The sequence below is a fragment of the Coregonus clupeaformis genome, chromosome 14 (assembly GCF_020615455.1).
Source record: "Coregonus clupeaformis isolate EN_2021a chromosome 14, ASM2061545v1, whole genome shotgun sequence".
NCBI classification, from domain to species: domain Eukaryota; kingdom Metazoa; phylum Chordata; class Actinopteri; order Salmoniformes; family Salmonidae; genus Coregonus; species Coregonus clupeaformis.
In genome coordinates, this window is record NC_059205.1 from 27,185,595 (window position 1) to 27,205,463 (window position 19,869).

Sequence of the window (19,869 nt, forward strand, 5' to 3'; positions counted from 1 at the left end):
TGTCTGTCAAAGTGGGTATGCTCTTGCGTGAGCATGCTTTCTCGCGTAGCCTAGCGACCAGCAGGCAGAGATGACTGCTTCACACGCTTTGAGAACTAGTACAGACCTCGGGTTGGCCTCTGACTGCAATGCAAATTATTTACAGTGTTTTGAGGGACGATATTATACTGACTTTCATGCATCGAAAGATGCGTCAATGTAAAATACCTAATGTAATGTACAGTGAGGGAAAAAAGTATTTGATCCCCTGCTGATTTTGTACGTTTGCCCACTGACAAAGAAATGATCAGTCTATAATTTTGATGGTAGGTTTATTTGAACAGTGAGAGACAGAATAACAACAAAAAAGTCCAGAAAAACACATGTCAAAAATGTTTAAATTGATTTGCATTTTAATGAGGGAAATAAGTATTTGACCCCCTCTCAATCAGAAAGATTTCTGGCTCCCAGGTGTCTTTTATACAGGTACGAGCTGAGATTAGGAGCACACTCTTAAAGGGAGTGCTCCTAATCTCAGCTTGTTACCTGTATAAAAGATACCTGTCCACAGAAGCAATCAATCAATCAGATTCCAAACTCTCCCCATGGCCAAGACCAAAGAGCTCTCCAAGGATGTCAGGGACAAGATTGTAGACCTACACAAGGCTGGAATGGGCTACAAGACCATCGCCAAGCAGCTTGGTGAGAAGGTGACAACAGTTGGTGCGATTATTCGCAAATGGAAGAAACACAAAAGACCTGTCAATCTCCCTCGGCCTGGGGCTCCATGCACGATCTCACCTCATGGAGTGCAATGATCATGAGAACGGTGAGGAATCAGCCCAGAACTACACGGGAGGATCTTGTCAATGATCTCAAGGCAGCTGGGACCATAGTCACAAAGAAAACAATTGGTAACACACTACGCAGATGAAGGACTGAAATCCTGCAGCGCCCGCAAGGTCACCCTGCTCAAGAAAGCACATATACATGCCCGTCTGAAGTTTGCCAATGAACATCTGAATGATTCAGAGGAGAACTGGGTGAAAGTGTTGGGGTCAGATGAGACCAAAATGGAGCTCTTTGGCATCAACTCAACTCGCCGTGTTTGGAGGAGGAGGAATGCTGCCTATGACCCCAAGAACACCATCCCCACCATCAAACATGGAGGTGGAAACATTATGCTTTGGGGGTGTTTTTCTGCCAAGGGGACAGGACAACTTCACCGCATCAAAGGGACGATGGACGGGGCCATGTACCGTCAAATCTTGGTTGAGAACCTCCTTCCCTCAGCCATGGCATTGAAAAGGGGTCGTGGATGGGTATTCCAGCATGACAATGACCCAAAACACACGGCCAAGGCAACAAAGGAGTGGCTCAAGAAGAAGCACATTAAGGTCCTGGAGTGGCCTAGCCAGTCTCCAGACCTTAATCCCATAGAAAATCTGTGGAGGGAGCTGAAGGTTCGAGTTGCCAAACGTCAGCCTCGAAACCTTAATGACTTGGAGAAGATCTGCAAAGAGGAGTGGGACAAAATCCTTCCTGAGATGTGTGCAAACCTGGTGGCCAACTACAAAAAACGTCTGACCTCTGTGATTGCCAACAAGGGTTTTGCCACCAAGTACTAAGTCATGTTTTGCAGAGGGGTCAAATACTTATTTCCCTCATTAAAATGCAAATCAATTTATAACATTTTTGACATGAATTTTTCTGGATTTTGTTGTTGTTATTCTGTCTCTCACTCACAAATAAACCTACCATAAAAATTATAGACTGATAATTTCTTTGTCAGTGGGCAAACGTACAAAATCAGTAGGGGATCAAATACTTTTTTCCCTCACTGTATAACTGTGTCCACAATGGTATGTATTATTATGTTGGAAAATATATACAGGAACTCCGACATAAGCTGATCCAAATAGGTTAAGACTAGGCACTCTCTTCTGAGTTCCTAATAGGATACGCCTGTTTTCCCCTAAGTCAATGGCTGATTGCTCACACCTGATGTACTTGCATGCTCTGTTGTTCTTGCTCTATTCTTCTACCTATCCGTCTTCTTCTTGTTATGTAAAACGTTCCTTCTCTTCAACCATCCCGCAGACCATTCTGGAGGACGAGGTGGACGATCCCGTTTACCAGGTACGTCGCCACACAACACACAGCCAATGAGAACTAGCGATGAAACCCCATGTGACCTTTACGCTCTAGCTTCTACTGACGACAGGGTGTTCATGTGATTAATTCCATGAAATAAGAAACAATTAATCCTTAATGTAAATATCTGCCACTGATCTGCTTGAATTAATGATTCATGATATCCAAACCATCCCAGTAATACGCAGTAGACCAACCATCATAGTAGACGGTTTTGTTCAACCATTCGACTCTCCCATTGCAGTGTTGTTAAACCATATATTTTCAGTTGATCTGTGTATATGTTCTGATTTTCTTCTAAAGACCTATCTGATCCTGACTGGTTGTTCTCCCCTCTTGCTTTTGGCTGAACCTGATACTCTACTCTGTTGCTCACACTGAATACAGACAACACAAACCCTTACTCTGAATGCTTATGTTCAGTTGTTATGCCATACCCCTTCCAAAATGTCTATTGTTTGCCCCTTTAGCTTTTACTACTGTATACCCCCCCACCCCCCCCCCCCCCCAAAAAAAGTTGTAATTTGCAATTCTGTAGTAGTAGTAGTGACTGTTCGTTTGTTTTGTTTCGAATACAAGAGTCAAATGACTATTGGCAGAATCCAAACTTGAGATCCGTGCGTGTAACTAACTCAGACGCGGATCTCAAGTCAGGATTGCCCCCTCTGTGTCTAGGTGTTAGTGGAGAGGTGCAGCAGTATTCTGCTGAAGTTGGTGAAGGGAGAGCAGAACTCTAGACCTCTTCAGTACCTGGAACTACTGCCTGACCAATTACTGTGCTCTCTCCTCTTCCTTCTTCACTCTATCTTCTCTCTCTCTTTCTTTCCTTTTTTGTCTCTCTCACACTCTTTTTTTCCTTTCTCTCTCTTTCTCCATATTTTGTCTCTTTCTATCTCTCTCTGTCTCTCTCTGTCTCTCTCTCTCTCTCTCTCTCTCTCTCTCTCGATCTCTTTCTTTCGATCTCTTTCTCTCTCTCTTTCTTTCTTTCTTTCTTTCTTTCTTTCTCTCTCTCTCTATCTCTCTCTCTCTCTCTCTCTCTCTCTCTCTCTCTCTCGCTCTCCTTCTCTCTCTCTCCTTCTCTCTCGATCTCTTTCTCTCTCTCTTTCTCTCTTTCCATTCATCTCGTCATGCTCCATCCCTCTTGGCCACGCCCACTACCTCTGTTGTAGTACATTGTGTTTGAGGCTGGACATGAGCCCCTCCGTGGCCACCAATCAGAGGAGAGCGTTTACCAGGTACAATACCAAGCCCTACCCCTTCCTTACCTTTTGTAGAGTAGTCATCCCAGAGCTTTGTGTTACATTATAATATTTATGTTTGTTAGAGAGCAGAGCAGTACACTTTGGATAAAATAGTATACTCACAATGTTCCTAATGTTAATTAGAATAACATCTCAAATCTACAGTTCAGTGAAGTGCAGTCATGGCCAGTTATTTTGGCAGACCAATTCATCCAGGCTTCTCTAGAGTCTATGTGGCTCCCTGCAGACATCCAGAGGTTTGACCTTCCAGCTCAGTTCAAGGGACCAACAAGAGCCTTTAGGGACCTAGAGTTTGATTTAATCTGGCCCCCCTCATCCCTCCCCCCACCCCCCTCACCCCACCTCCCTCACCCCACCCCCTCACCCCACCCTGTCACCCCACCCCCTCACCCCACCCCGTCACCCCCTCCTCCCTTACCCCCACCTCCCTCCCCCCACCTCACTCACACCACCCCACCCCACCCCCTTCCCCCACCTCCCTAACCCCACCTCCCTCACCCCACCCCCCTCACCCCCCTCACCCCATCTCCCTAACCCCTCCTCCCTCCCCTCCCCACCTCCCTCACCCCACCTCCTCACCCCACCTCTCTAACCCCTCCTCCCTTACCCCTCCTCCCTCACCCCTACTCCCCTCGCCCCTCCTCCTTTCTCCTTCCACCTCCCCCTCATTCCCTCCACTCTCGTCCCCCTCCTCCTTCCAACTCCTCCCTCCTCGCTGCCCTCCCTCCTCCTCCCTCCTCCCTCCTCCCTCCTCCTCCTCTCCCTCGCCTTTCTGAAGATGAAAGATGAGTCGAAATTAATTATTTGCCATGCCATTTGAACTCCAAATGAAACAAGATCAATAGGCGAGAAGAAAATTCCGCCCAACTCCAAGTCAGCCAGCCGAAAGAGCTAGAGAGGCCATATTGTTCACTATGGTTAATAGATTAATGTGAGAAAAATATACAAAAGAGAGGAGAGGGCAAGCGCTCCAGCGTTGTCAGTTTCCATAGATTTAAACCTCTAGTTGAACGTGATACAAATAGAGAAAAACTATTGTATAATCTTAATATCAAAACAAAGAAGTAGCACACACAATCTTACAACATTGCTTTCAATCAATATTGATTTAAATAGAGTTGATTCAAGAGCTGTGCAACTGTAGAATTTGCATAACATTGCTTTTAAACAGTTCAAAATATTGCCAAACATTTGTAGACCAGAGACCCATTCTGAAATGATGAGAGTGTTTCAGCTGTAGCAGTAGAAAGGATTCATTTAGTAATAAATAATCTTTTTTTCTTACTCAGCCTTGGTAAAATGGTGTTGCTCAAGCTCACTTTATTCTTTTACTTTGACTCGACCTCCAACACAGGTCCCTACCGCTACCAGTCAGCAGAAGGGAGAAGGGATCTATGATGTCCCAAAACGCCATTTCATGACTGTAGGTGCTTTTGTTTTTGTTTAGTTTTTTGTTCGTCCACTCCCTCCACTGGCAAACCTCTCATTCCCTCACTAAGGAGTCCTCCCCTCTTCTTTAGTGTCCATTTATGAACCCCTGTCTGTGTGACCTTGTGGAATTATTGGACCCATAACCACCTCGCCGACACACATAGACATGGTCATATACACCCACAGACTGGTTATTAGCAGTGTGTTTCCAGGTAGTGGTTGCCTGCCTGTGCAGTCTGATATCAATTTTCCTGGGCAAGGAATTATCAAGCGTCAGGCCTAAGTATATTTTTACAGTATCTAAGGTTATAAAGATGCAATGATATTGTATATTGCAATATATATTGGTATGTATATGTTGTATATTGTATTGTTATGCATAGCCTGCCCCAACATATAAATGATTGGTCCATCTAGCTTAGATGTGACACCAGTTGTTAAGATAAATCCAGTGGAGATGAAGTCTTCACAGACTTTAAAATATCCTCCACAGAATTTGGTCCTCCACAGAATTTAAAATATAGAGGACTATTAGACATCGAAGAGGCGTCATTTCTTAAATAAAGACAAAATGGTTTGCATTTCCAGTTTTATCAATATATTTTCTACAGCAGATTCATTTTTGACCACAACAAATAGACAGATCATGGATTAACTTTTTGGTTGAGCAAAACTGAAAATATATTTATTTCCATCCTTTCACCATGTCAGATGCAATAGTTAGTCATTCTCCGAACCATCATCCAAATGTTTATTCAAGCCTATTCATCAAGACATTTACATGGAGAGAGAATAAAACGTCCATATGACTTCTGAAACAAACCCTAGAAGAAAGCTTTCTTTCTCTCCTCTCTTTCTCTCTGTGCTGATAGTTCAGCAGCATATCAACTAGATATGATATCTATACTGTCCCCCTGCTATCTCTCCCCAAAACACATCATGCTAGCTGGTGTTGTATGAATAGCTGCCGACGCTGCTTCCATATCTCTAAGAGTTACTGCTTGTCTGTGCATTCAGTTGGAGCTTTACTGAGAGATCCCCCATAGCCTGATGTGTGTGTCACTCTGCCTGCCTGTCTGCCTGAGGGGAAGGCCTATACTATAACCTATGTCTGCCCACCTCTTACAAACTACTGTACCTCCCTCCTGCTCCTTATGGATGAATGGGACTGTAAGATCAAGGCATAATGTCTAACAACAATATATATGATCAGATTCCCCCACACACTTCAAACAGGACATAGACAATGTTATGTTACCCCCTCCTCCTCCCTTCACCAACACTGATTGCTGTTTTCCCCTCATTTTCGCTCTTCTTTTCGTGTCTGCGCGTGTGTGTGTGTTTATTTATAGCATGCAAATCCTGTGTGTGTTCCCGTGGTGATACATAATCTGCTTGTGCATGGCCCCTGCAGTCTAGGATATACATTTCATGCGACTTACCCATTTCATAGTCTAATTGTAGAACCTATGTCCTTCCTTCCTACCTCCTCTGAATTGTAATTGTACTGTTAGAGCGCTGGACTTGGGGGGATGAGACATGAGAGTAGAAGTAGGAACGGTCACATCTGCAATATCAGGTGGTTATAGTGTCTCGGTGGGTAAATATATAGAAGTATGTATATTCATTGGGTTCAAGAAACAAAGTGGTGAATGTATAGGTAACTGCCAAAATAAAGGAAACACTTGAGTAAATGAGTGATACAAAGTATTTTGAAAGCAGGTGAGATAATTAAGCAATTAACATCCCATCAACCAACATCCCATCATGCAAGGGATCATGTATTAAAATGTCCCAGTTGCCCATTATTTTGGCTACCATAGCTAGAAGAAGAGATCTCAGTGACTTTGAAAGAGGGGTTTCAAAGGAGCATAGGAGGTTTAAAGGGTGTGTGTGTCTCTCAGTCACCAGATCTCAACCCAATTGAACACTTATCGGAGATTCTGGAGCGGCGCCTGAGACAGCATTTTTCACCACCATCAACAAAACACCACATGATGGAATTTCTTGTGGCAGAATGGTGTCGCATCCCTCCAATAGAGTTCCAGACACTTGTAGAATGTATGCCAAGGCACATTGAAGCTGCTCTGGCAGCTTGTGGTGGCACAATGCCCTAAAACATTTTATGTTGGTGTTTCCTTTATTTTGGCAGTTACCTGTATACTACCTAATCATATAATATTATCTTGTGTTTGAGAGGAATCACAATGGTAATGCATTGTGGGACTACAGGGGCTGATTGTATAGGCAGAGACGGACATAATAATATCTAATCAGTGTTCGTTTGATTGGACTGAATAGCCAATTATAGAGCACCATGAGAGATTCATTTTAGATCCATTTTCTGATAATGAAATGAGAGGAGAGCTAGCTGTTTCTAGGCATCGTCAGTGCAATTCTCTTCACACGCAAGCACGCACGCATGCACACACACACACCCTATTAGATTAAAAGAATGTGCTATGATTTAGAAAGTCTGGCTTTGTTTTTTCGTGAAATGTCACTGTTCTCTCTCTCTGTCCCTGTCCCTCTGCCCCTCCCCAGAACATCAACCACTTTGATCTTTTCGGAGACATGTCCACTCCACCCTCGGTGAGTAACTGACCTTCCCTATTGCTTAGACAGACTCAGACCTTTAACCATGTCTGCAATGATGGTGCTGAAATATTATGCGTCAACATTTTAATGCATTATTATGCAGTCAAAATATTCTGTGAATAATAGAGGAACTTACAGTCAAGACAACCGTTAAAGAACAGTAAGACATTGTAAGACATTTTGAATTCTGATTTCTATGTGAACAGATGGTTCAATTGACCCCCAAATAGAAAAAGCAAATAAACAAATAATCACAAAGATCCCAGTGAAAGGATAGGTGCCTGGTTTAGACATGTGTGTGGATGATGTCCCCCCAGATTCCACCATCCCCGGCCAACACTCTGGACCCCAGCAGGAGCCACCGCCAGCCCCAGCACCCCCCAGAGATGTTCACCGGCCCCTTCAGCCCCACCTCTGTCCCCTCAGGGTACATGACCATGGGGCCAGTCCAGGCAGCCCAGTGGGCCCAGCAGGGACCCTTTGCTGGCCAGGCCCAGACCCTGGCCTTCGGGGTGCAGGGGCCCCTCCAGGTGACCCAGGTCCTCCCTGGGGGCCAGCCTGTCATCTGGAGCCAGGCCAACATCTTCCCTGCCACCCAGCAGCAGTGGGCTGCCATGGCTGCCTACATGCCTGCCCAGGCTGTGGGCGTGGGGGGCCACCACATCCCCATGATGGTGCCCATCACCACCGTATGCCCCGGCCCCCAGGGGCCCCACTGTGACCTCTCCTCCAGCCCCTCCTCGGCCATCACCAGCCCCCAGCATCAGGCGATGGACCCAATCCTGCTCCAGCAGCTCCAGCAGCAGCATAGCATCGGTGGGGACTCTGACACAGGCGAAGGCCCCTCTTCGCTGGGCCTTGTCATGGTGGGCAGCAGGTGTGGCACACCCAGGCCGATGAGCCCCACTTCAATGGGTCTTGGTGCTGTGGGCAGGTGTGAGACGCCCGTTGGTCTTGTCATGATGGCGAGGTGTGAGACGCCCGGCCCTGGTCCAGTGAACGTGGGGTCATCATCGACCGCAACCCAGGAAGAGGAAGGCAGCTGTAGTGACCTTGACCTCTCTCGGATGACCTTGAGTCCAGGCACGTCCACCTCGCCCTCCACTGACTCAGGTAAACTCTACCTATAGCCAGTTTCTCCTACATTCACACTAGATAGTTGCACATACTCATACAGCACAAATAAGTTACCCAACCCGAACCTGAAAGGGAAAATCCACCGGCCACATCATCATTTTGCACGTCATGATAATATGGTCGGTGGCACTTTGCTTCTTGAAAGTCCAATATCTTGAAAACTTCACCACTGACATGCAAAACATTTTGGGAATGTATGAAAAGTGTCAAGTTTCTCTTTAACCAAACCTAACTCTACCCACCTGGATAATGTACAATGCTTTAAGACCCGGTGAAAGTGAAAAAGGGAATGCAGTACACCCAACAACCAACTCTGTCTCCACCACAGCCCCCCAACCTGGCTCGTCCTCAGACTCCGCCCCGTCCCAGACCAGTGATCCCCCCACAGACCACTCCCCCATCGAAACAGAGGCCACACCCCCTAGCACCAGTGAGGATGACTCGGTGAGTCTCAGCTAATCTGGTCATAATGATATGAGCTATCAAACGGTTGGTAGATAGTTGTTTTATCACTTAAACTTCCGGGCCTTGCTACCCTTCTTACTACGTCAATGAGCAGCCATTTTGACTGCAACGTTCTAACAGTCTAATAAAGACATTTCATATATGTGATGGGGGGAAAAAATCATTTGGTTGTGTTTATGAAGGTCTTGGGTAACATTATAATTCCAAAATATATATTTAAAAGAACACAATAGCATTTTCATTACTTTATGTTATTGTAGGCTATCTGCTGCAACGTGCTCACATGTGGAGCGCATGGAATAACAGTTATTCTTGGAAAAAGTGATATTTTGAAATAGAGCTAATCTCTTCAATTTTGAGAGTTATTTGTCAAAGGTAAGTGCTTTGGAAATCTCAGATACAATATAGAAATCAAAACATCTTACCTGTATGTGACTCTGTAGGAGGAAAAAGTCACTTTCTGGCGCTTCTGAGAAAAAATTGCATGTCCTCTTAAAACTGCTTATAACACAAATTCTGTTAGTGATATCGTCAAGGACGGAAGGGGGCATGACTTTAAAAATGGCAGAGATATATAAATGTTACATTCACATGAGGTCAACATGACTGCCTCAGCACTTGTGTTAATGGTTGAATTCATGGGAAGAAACTGCATTTACTTGTATCTGTGATTTATACAACTCTGTGTGATATTAACCCTTTTCTCACTCTCTCTTTCTCTCTGTATCTCTCCCTCTTTCTGTTTTTTCTCTATCTTTCCACCTAGGGCTCATGCACCAGGGCTCTGTCTTCCCGCTCTTCCAGTGATGCTCCAGCTGACCCTCCACAGGTCCAGACCTGTCCACAGCAAGACAGCTAGAGAACACTGGGTGTCTGGGTGGGTCTCTTCTCTACTCTCCTCTATCACCCATTTCTCTCCTCCCCTTCCCTCTCATCTCCTCATCCCACCCTTCTACCTCTCTCTTCACTCCTCTCCTGTTCTATTCTCTAACCTTTTGTATCCCCTTAAGGCTGCTTAAAACATCTGTGTTTTATTGATTGGTCTAACAACCCTCTACCTCTCAGCTCACATTGTCTGTCTGTCTGGTGTCTTTTCAGAGGCACAGATCTCTTGTTTTATCTTTTAGTCTCTCTCTCTGTGTCCTTGCAGCTAAATGGTCCTCAGCCAATTATGGAAGAGCCGTGGTTTTCGTTTAAGGTTTATTTTATTATGGCTCTGTAGTATGTTGTGAAATGGAACATTGCTGCGTTGATTCAGTATGAGCAAAGTAAGGAACAATACTGCCACCTGCTGTCCATAGGCTCATAATTGCACATATTTCACACAAGTATATCTGAAAATTCAGTGTATGTGTTCTAATGCTGCTCCCTCCCTCTCCAGGAGAAGAATCCTCTCTATGCCCAGAGATATGACCAACAGGAGGAGATGAGAAGAGAGGAGAGGAGGAGGAGGACAGCGGACTGAGAGAGGGAGAGGAGGAGAGGAGAGACTCTGGACTCCTGTGTCCCTCCACATAGCTGGATTACACTGATCACTGTTTTGTTCTGGGGACTATTAATATTGGCAGCCTAAAGTAGCAGTACCATAGGATTGGCTTCTCTCCTGAGACGGACAACACAACACACTCCTCACAATGGATACACTTTGTATTTTTTCCCTTGGCCAATTGTAAGGTTTTTCTCCCAGGAAGTAACCTTTGACCTTTGACAAAACTGTAGCGGCAGGTCGTTGCCATGACAACGTTCTGCCACAGGTCAGTGGGTGGAGACTCCCAATCTATCATGTGACCTGGAAGAACCAATCGAACTGCAAGGTCAGAAAGAGGATTCTAATGGGTTCTATGGATTCAGATTCTTTTTTAGGTATTTTGATGAGGAATGGTATCCTATGGGGTTATACCCTGCAAGGACTCATTGTGCAGAACAAATGGATTTGCCAAATGTTTTCAAAGAACTGACTTGTTCCATTTGCATGAACAGACTTTGTATTGTGGATCCAACGAAACGCAGCAGTGACTGCAAGACAACTGTTCTCTGTAGCTCCGTAGCTTCCTTTTCAATGCTGAAAGATACAAATATAATTTGTAATTTGTAAGCTGCGACTTCTGAATTGACGCTTATGAGAGTCTTTAGGATAACGAAATAATCTTTGAGGCATCGTCCGAAATAAAATCCTGTTTGCCAAACTTCTATTTTGTAAATAAGATTTCCTCAAGGCCCCTACTGTACGCCTGAATCTCTGTGCCATAAGATAGGTCTGTCATCTGCCTCTCTGACACAGCCTACCTGTGGCTCTCAACTCTAAAGCAATGCCCTACCAGCACCTCTGTCTGTATCATCTGGATGTTTGCTTTGCTTTCGTTTGCAATTTCTTTTTTTTTCTTTTTTAGCTTTCTGTTTCTCTGTTAGGTTAGGTCGGTCTGTGACATATGAACTGTGCATCTGTGTTACATAGCCGCCATTGAATCAAAGCGATGATGCCTGCTACCTACGTATGACGTTACTCACTCTTTTGAAAATGTAGTCACACAACAACAACAAATATCCACAGGCTAATTTCTTAATAAAGTCACTGTCACTTTTACCTGGGGGAGGGAGGGGGAGGAAGGGAGGGAGGGGAGGGACAGGGACAATCTCCTGCATAACCTTATTTTTAGCTGTTTTAGACTTCCAAACAGGTGTACTACCCATACTTCAATATTTGCTTTCAAACTCTATGTTGACCTACTCTACTGCTTCCAGACCTGGGTTCAAATACTATTTAAATACTTTGAGCATTTGCTTTAGCCTGCCTCTAGTGCCAGGTGGGCGGGGTTTGCATTTTGGGAATTTTCTATTGGTCCCATTGCAACAGGCAAGCTCAATCACACACAGCAAAAATATTTGAAATAATTTCAAATAGTATTTGAACCCAGGTCTGCTAGACATATCTGGGTGGTTTCTAGGAACCAAACCAATAAGCTAGTTGAGATGGCCGAGCCAGCTGCAGACTCCAGAGTGCATCACTATGCCTTATTAACATCAGTTGTACAGGTTCTGTTGCCCTGTCACTGTTACATCGTCCTGTCACTATATTACAGTAACACAGTTCATTGATGCAACTAAAGGTTTGGAGCATATTGTAGGTCTGTCTGCAAATAGCCAAAACGTGGAGACTTTATATGACTATGAAATAATAGAAATTGTATTGCTATTTTCTTCTAGACTATGATGATAATAACTGTAACCCTGCTCGTATAAGAAAAAGCGAAACGAAATGGTCCATTTTATTTATGAATTCCAACGGTCATGAAAAGAGAAAAAGGACTTTTGTACGTATATTTCTTCCCATTTACTGTACTACTCATCCCCACTGTTCAGTCACAAATAAAATATAATGTGATTCCCAGTTTTCTCCTGAACTTTGTATGTTGCATCAGCCATTTGTAACAATGGGTACTGCAACAAAAAAGGTCATTCATAGGATATTACTGTGTAATTACCATTTCACCATGTACTTTCTATGTAAACACCTGGGCATTTCAGCAACCCTAAAATAAGTGCTGCATGTATTTTGTTCCAACTCAATTACCTGGGTCCTGTCCAGTCAAAACATGCATAAGAAAGCTGTTTGAAATGGAGAATGGAAATGAGATCATTCTTAACACTGTTGAGATAGTACTTCTTCAATTTCAAAAGGTTTTCTACCATGTTTCTGACTCTGTAATTTTGTGTTGTTAATGGCATACAGTATATCCATCAACATAAACCTAAATCAAGCATTTTAACTAAAGTTGACCTCAATCTACATTTCAAATAGCTTTCTGTTTTTACATTTATAAGCAATCACTCCATATTGTGTGGAGTGGATCTGATGTTTCTGTAAAGGGTAATTTGATGAAGGTCAATGAAGGTAAACAAGCAGTCCGGGAAATCTCCAAACAAACATAACGTACACCAAACATGATCTGTGTGCTTTGTGTTTCCTAATACCTGATTTATGAAAGTGGAGATTCCCGTAAGAGACTCACGGTCTGAACCTAACATTGAGTCCATGCCCCTGCTTGTATTGATCAGTGTGTGTTTACACACAGCCCTGAACACACACACACACACACACACACACACACACACACACACACACACACACACACACACACACACACACACACACACACACACACACACACACACACACACACACACACACACATATACACACACACACACACACACACACACACACACACACACGCATACACACACACACACACGTACACACACACACAAGCTGAACACACTGTTGTCTCGTCCGGTCTGCGTTTCCGTCTTATTGGAGATTTTTCAGATCCACCACCACTACCATGCTCTCTGTATCCAATTTGAAGTCTACAGTCAGCCCATGTTACTTTCTCCTCTGTGCTGCACTGTGTTTGCTCCTACTCTGGTAAGACCTTCATTCAGTCTGTGTGTGTGTGGAAGATAGAGATTCAAGGGCAATGGCTGTCCTCTACAAACGTCAATACTCTATACAGTAGCCAGACAATGTATGAGTTAGTGTGAGGTTCATTGCAGTACACTTACTCCTGATGGTTAAGGTTTTTGATTGAAGCCTTGTACAATGGGAGGAAATTTAAATTGTCGACTGTTTAAATCAATGCAAAAGTCGATCGAGAATAGAAAATGGTGTGTGTGTGCGCGCATTGACGTGAATAACTATTACTAGTAAACAAACAAAAATGTGACCAACTGGGGACATTTTGTTGGTCCCCACAAGGTCAAATGCTATTTCTAGGGGGTTTAGGGTTAAGGTTAGAATTAGTGTTAGGGTTAGAATTAGGGTTAGGAGCAAGGGTTAGTTTTAGGGTTGTGGTTAGGAGCTAGGGTTAGGTTGAAGGTTAAGGTTAGGTTTTCGGGTTAAGGTTAGGGTAAGAGTTAAGGTTAGGGTTAGGGAAAATAGGATTTTGAATGGAACTGGATTGTGTGTCCCCACAAGGTGTGCATGTATGTATGTGTGTGTGTGTGTGTGCGTGTGCATATTTCTTCAAAGAAGTCCAGCTTTTTTAAACCATAATGATTTTCTATCACATCAACACACAGATGATTCTCTCCTGTCTCACCCTGCTTGACTAATATAAGAGGCTGATGCACTGCGGTGAGCTGTGAGTTATGGTGACCTATGTTTCAGTGATGTTGCCATAGCCGGCAGTGGCGAGGAGCCCAGTGGCGTCCGTGAGGCTCGTTCTGTGGGGACTCAGGTCGCCGTGCAGCCAGTGGACTGTGTACAATCAGAGTGGACCTCCTGGACGCGCTGCGATGTCTGCAGGAAGAAGAGGGTGAATATTAGCAGGAGGAGGAAGAGGAGGAAATGGATGATGATGATTACGAGGAGGAGGAGGAGGAGGAGGAGGATGTAGATAAAACCTGTTAGTGGAGAGGATACTGTAAGTGGCACAGGTTGCTGTTTGTAATCCACTTTACATGGAGAAAGACAAGGGGAGTAGCTGACCTTGACAAGAGAGTGCAAAGATCTTTCTAATATAATAACGGACATGGGATGTACTTCACATTCTGTGCTCAGATTGGGTAATGCAGCCTTCTGTGACAAAATAGCTTTACAGTAAGTAGGTAAAGATTTGTTGTACTGTAGCACTCAAATTGTTTTCAATTGTCTTTTATTCTCTCTCTCCCTCCCTCCCCCTCTCCATTGCCCTCCCCCCAGTATCGTTATGCTAAGCTTGTCCAGCCATCTCAGTTTGGCGGAGAGCCCTGTCATGTCCAGGGCAAAGAGGTGGAGACCTGTAGCCCTCCATCTCACCACGACTGTAGACCTGAAGAAACACCTCTGTGTGAAGGCTTCCTCTGCACTTACACAGGTATTCTTTCCACACAATCCACCAATTTAACTCTAACGTTAACCCTGATTTGAATAATCCTAACCACTGGTATTCTCTCCGCTGATCTCAAAACTATATGCCTGCTATTTCTACACTGCTTAGTCCAATGCATGTCTTCTAGATGTCTGTGTAGAAGTAAATAAAAATAAATAAAAAGGGCTGCATATTAAATGAAAAGTTTTACTCCACATAGTGCACTGCCAGTATAGGGCTCTGAACAAAACTAGTGGACTACATAGGGAATAGGGTGTGATTTGAGATGTGACCTGTATGTCTTCCCAGGGCGCTGTGTGCCTATAGACCTGCGCTGTAACGGGGATGATGACTGTGGGGACCGGTCAGATGAGAAGGGCTGTCAGAAGGTGAACAAGGCCTGCAAGCAGGAGGTACAGGAGTACTATGGCATCGAGAACCTGGCCAAAGGGTGAGGCGTACACAAATTCCAGTTTTTTACACAAATCGTCCATTGACATCAGTGCATGAATTACATGAAAGTTAATCCCTTTCTCTCTCTTGTAGAATCAACATACTGAACAGTAACTTAGAAGGAGTGGTTATTGACAACAGATACTACGCAGGCAGTTGCTTGCCTCACTACATCCAGGACGTCAGGTTCAGGAAGCCGTATAACCTGCAACAGTACACAATAGAGGTAGGAAGCCTTATAACCTGCAGCAGTACACAATAGAGGTAGGAAGCCTTATAACCTGCAGCAGTACACACTGGAGGTAGGAAGCCGTATAACCTACAGCAGTACACACTGGAGGTAGGAAGCCTTATAACCTGCAGCAGTACACACTGGAGGTAGGAAGCCTTATAACCTACAGCAGTACACACTGGAGGTAGGAAGCCTTATAACCTGCAGCAGTACACACTGGAGGTAGGAAGCCTTATAACCTGCAGCAGTACACACTGGAGGTAGGAAGCCTTATAACCTGCAGCAGTACACACTGGAGGTAGGAAGCCTTATAACCTACAGCAGTACACACTGGAGGTAGGAAGCCTTATAACCTACAGCAGTACACACTGGAGGTAGGAAGCCTTATAACCTACAGCAGTACACACTGGAGGTAGGAAGCCTTATAACCTACAGCAGTACACAATGGAGGTAGGAAGCCTTATAACCTGCAGCAGTACACACTGGAGGTAGGAAGCCTTATAACCTGCAGCAGTACACACTGGAGGTAATAAGGGCCCTATTCGAATACTCTTAAAATGCATCGTTCCTTCTTTTACAGTACCACATTTCCAATGATTAATATGACTGGACAATAAAGATATGTTGTCTCAGCAATATGTTTCATAATTTCAGGTGTTTTAAGAGCAGTACAGAGGAAACATTTATTAATAACTGGGTTGGTGCTACAGTACGTGTGTGACTGTGACCTGTAGTGAATGTAAACATTACTTTTCTCTTGTTTGTCCTCCACAGACAAAAGGCACATACGACTTCAAGCTGCAGTCTTTCGCGTCATACTCTGAGTTTGTCGATTACTCCATGACGGAGCGCACTTCCAAGACCACGGTGTCCCTTGGCTTTGCTGTGCCGGGCGTGGCCGAGTTCGGCTTCAACTACGCTGACTCCAAATACTCAAAGTCAGAGAAAAGAACACGCCGCGCCTCTGGGAAGGTGAGAGTTGTTCATCAGGGGTCTGCTCAGAAGAGAGCATCGTTACAGAATGGTCCGATAGAAGTGTATTGTGTAGAATAGACATGATTGTCTGTCATGTACAATAGAGAACTGAGTCCCCTCTATTTATCACATTTCTATATGCAACGTTCTGAACAACACAAAGGCACAATTCACCCCAAAATCAATGTTTTGGGTCATTCACATTCAATAACCAAGCCCTCCTGACACGCACCTTTTCCCACCACCCCTCCCCAGGAAAACAGCTTTGTCCGGGCCAAGGCAGAGCTGGAACTGGCCCGATACATCCTGAAGTCAGAGGATCTGATGCTGCACCCGGAGTTCTTCATGCGTCTTCGTGCCCTGCCCCAGTCCTACAACTATGGGGAGTACAGACAGATCTACAGAGACTATGGCACCCACTACATCACAGAGGCTACCCTGGGAGGAGACTACGAACACACCGTCATCCTGGACAAGAAGAAGCTGGAGAAGTCAGGTGACTGATGATGCTTTGCTATTCCATGGAAAGAGGCTACTGCACTACGGGGCCATAGGGTTACGTTCCATTTCACAGCAGCTACCCATGGACAATTGAAGTAAAGTACTATATCACAATGGTAGTAGTAATGCTCTCCTATATCTCCACTCCCATTTTAGATTATTCTCTGGAAGACTACAAGAACTGTGTTCAGATAGGTCTGAAGGTGGGGGCCAACATCAAGGGGGTGTATGTGACTGTGGGGATCGACGGAGGTGGTTGTGATGGTGTGCTCAACGAAATGGGAGGTGAGGAGTGGATCTAGATCACTGGCAACACGGGCATTCTCTCTTTCTGTCTCGTACTGTAGAATAAATAGATTTTCTCTCCTCTCTCTCATCTCCCCTCTCCCTCCCCCTCCTCTAGAGGACACAGTGAAAGGCAGCATGGTGGAAGACTTTGTCGCGGTGGTTAGAGGGGGTGACAGTGAGTCCATCACCGCGCTGGCTGAAAAGAAGCTGCCCACACCACAACTGATGAGACTGTGGGGAGAAGCCGTGCATTACAACCCTGACTTCATCCGCAGCGTGGTGGGAATACTGTCTCTCTCTCCGTTCTCTTTTCTCGCCATTTATCTCGGTCTCTTTTGTATACAGTCTAAAGTCTGCATAAACACTACAGTGAATACAGTAGTATTTACTGCAGTGTTGCGAACATGACTGTAGTATACTGTAGTATTTACAGTTTACTATAGTATATTGTAAATACTGTAGTAATTTTTGTTGTTGTTGTATATACTATAGTATTTACTGTAGTGTTTACGCTGTAGTATTTACTGTAGTGTTTTTGCAGACATTACTGTAGTATTTACTATAGTGTTTTCGTTTTATTATCTTTGGCAAAACTGTGGGGGCTTTGTCCTTAAAGAAAACTACTGTACAAAATACTCAAAGAGCAAATGTTCTATTACCTGTAGGTAAGTAAGTAGGTAGGTAGGTAGAACTAAGGTCTAAATGGATAGTTCAGAGCTTCAGTTCTTTTCTATAACCTCTAGGGAACACAATATATGGTCAATACTTATCTACTTTCACTTATGGGTGGCACAATTTGGGATTTGGGGGAGGGGAATGGGCAGGGTATATGCAAATTAAATACTGTAGTGTAGTATATACTATAGTAATTAGTGTAGTGTTTTTGAGGACTGTAGTGTTTTTGAGGACAATACTATAGTATTTACTGTTTTGTTTTTTCAATCTGTAGTATAATGTAGTATTTAGCATAGTATACTACAAAATGATATAGTAAGTACTACACATGAGTGAGGTATACTACAGTGTGTAGTATAGTATTCTACAATATACTATAGTTTACTACATAATTCTATAGAAAGTACTGTAGTATTCCATAGTACACTTCAGTATTTTTTCATGTGGGCATGTCCTTTTCTCTTCTCTTTCACTTATCTGTAGCATGCTGGGACTCTTGTCCTTTCTGTTTATCTCTCTTCATGGCCCTCTCTCTCTGCTGCTGCATCTGGATGAATCCCTGGGTGGAGCAGCACAGCTCTGGAGTCTCTCTCTCTCTCTCTCTCTCTCTCTCTCTCTCTCTCTCTCTCTCTCTCTCTCTCTCTCTCTCTCTCTCTCTCTCTCTCTCTCTCTCTCTCTCTCTCTCTCTCTCTCTCTCTCTCTCTCTCTCTGAGCTGGTTGTGATGATGTTAAAGTATTGTTGTTGTTGTTGTCTGTGTGACAGACGCGGCCACTATATGAGCTGGTGACCTCCAGAGACTTCTCCAACGCTAACTCCCTGAAGAAGAACCTGAGGAGAGCCCTGGCTGAATACCTGGAGGAGAGCAGCTCTTGCCGCTGTGCCCCCTGCCACAACAACGGACTGGCTGTTCTCAAAGGTAAACACCCTCCCTCCAGCCCCCTGCTTAAAGGACTCCCTCCCCGATCCATCTCTACTTGGTAGATTTATGAAACTATGAAAGATGATAGTGATGCTGAGGATGAATATCATCACAATGATAACAAAGTCTTTCTCTACCCCCTCAGGCACCAGGTGTGAGTGTGTGTGTCCATCTGGCTACAGTGGACTGGGTTGTGAGATCACCCAACGACCAGGTCACCCTCTTAATAAAAACACAAACCTACACAATAAAGCCTTCACCTGTAGCTTTAACATCTATTTAATTTCCACAATATTGCCATTTCCATGCTATTGGGGAGGTTTAACCTTTTGAGCTTTGTCCCTAACAGATATAGCCATAGACGGCAGCTGGAGCTGCTGGGGTTCGTGGTCGCCCTGCAAGGAGAGGACTAAGACACGGAGCCGCCAGTGTAACAACCCTGCACCTAGCAGCAGAGGCATGACCTGCAGAGGACTCCAGGTGGACGCTACTGACTGTTTCTGATATTGTCCTGGACTCTTGATTGAAATAAAGATAATTCATGTCACCTTTGGAAATGTGCCTTTGATATGTTTGCATTCTTGACTCTTTTATGACAAAAAATGTCACACGCGTATAAGCTAACTGAGAAAAACTGAGGTGATCAAACATAACAGAGAATGATTTTGTTTTTATTTCTAAACACAAACATTTTGACCATCATCTTTCTCATCAGATCAGAAGACAGATTTGGTATCATTCTTTACTCATTAAACATACATCATTGGTATTGACTCCCACTTCCTGGTGTAGTGCTGAAATCTGTGCCCCTTGCCGTGGTGTGTCCCGTCTTCCTGGTGACATCATTGGTTCTGGGAGGAGGAGCCAAGGCAGGCGGCGCCCCCGTCTGGTCTGGGGTTGTCACATGACCGTCTGCGTGTCTTACTTCCTGACTGACAGGAAGACCACGC

At 44.4% G+C, this 19,869-nt stretch overlaps 1 protein-coding gene across 1 annotated transcript in view; it reads left to right on the forward strand.

Annotated features, from left to right (window-relative positions):
- c8b (complement component 8, beta polypeptide) overlaps nucleotides 1-19,466 on the forward strand; it is a 42,589-nt gene extending 23,123 nt beyond the window's left edge. Inside the window, exons 6-24 of the mRNA XM_045224858.1 lie at nucleotides 2,080-2,118; nucleotides 3,303-3,368; nucleotides 4,750-4,818; nucleotides 7,371-7,418; nucleotides 7,742-8,537; nucleotides 8,890-9,005; nucleotides 9,793-9,872; nucleotides 13,300-13,452; nucleotides 14,194-14,341; nucleotides 14,728-14,881; nucleotides 15,185-15,326; nucleotides 15,422-15,554; nucleotides 16,335-16,532; nucleotides 16,791-17,031; nucleotides 17,193-17,321; nucleotides 17,440-17,603; nucleotides 18,763-18,916; nucleotides 19,065-19,133; nucleotides 19,269-19,466. Coding sequence (XP_045080793.1) covers nucleotides 2,080-2,118; nucleotides 3,303-3,368; nucleotides 4,750-4,818; nucleotides 7,371-7,418; nucleotides 7,742-8,537; nucleotides 8,890-9,005; nucleotides 9,793-9,872; nucleotides 13,300-13,452; nucleotides 14,194-14,341; nucleotides 14,728-14,881; nucleotides 15,185-15,326; nucleotides 15,422-15,554; nucleotides 16,335-16,532; nucleotides 16,791-17,031; nucleotides 17,193-17,321; nucleotides 17,440-17,603; nucleotides 18,763-18,916; nucleotides 19,065-19,133; nucleotides 19,269-19,423 — 3,054 coding nt within the window. The 3' untranslated portion in view covers nucleotides 19,424-19,466. The remainder of the gene's footprint in view (nucleotides 1-2,079; nucleotides 2,119-3,302; nucleotides 3,369-4,749; nucleotides 4,819-7,370; nucleotides 7,419-7,741; nucleotides 8,538-8,889; nucleotides 9,006-9,792; nucleotides 9,873-13,299; nucleotides 13,453-14,193; nucleotides 14,342-14,727; nucleotides 14,882-15,184; nucleotides 15,327-15,421; nucleotides 15,555-16,334; nucleotides 16,533-16,790; nucleotides 17,032-17,192; nucleotides 17,322-17,439; nucleotides 17,604-18,762; nucleotides 18,917-19,064; nucleotides 19,134-19,268) is intronic.
- The last annotated feature ends 403 nt before the right edge of the window (nucleotides 19,467-19,869 follow it).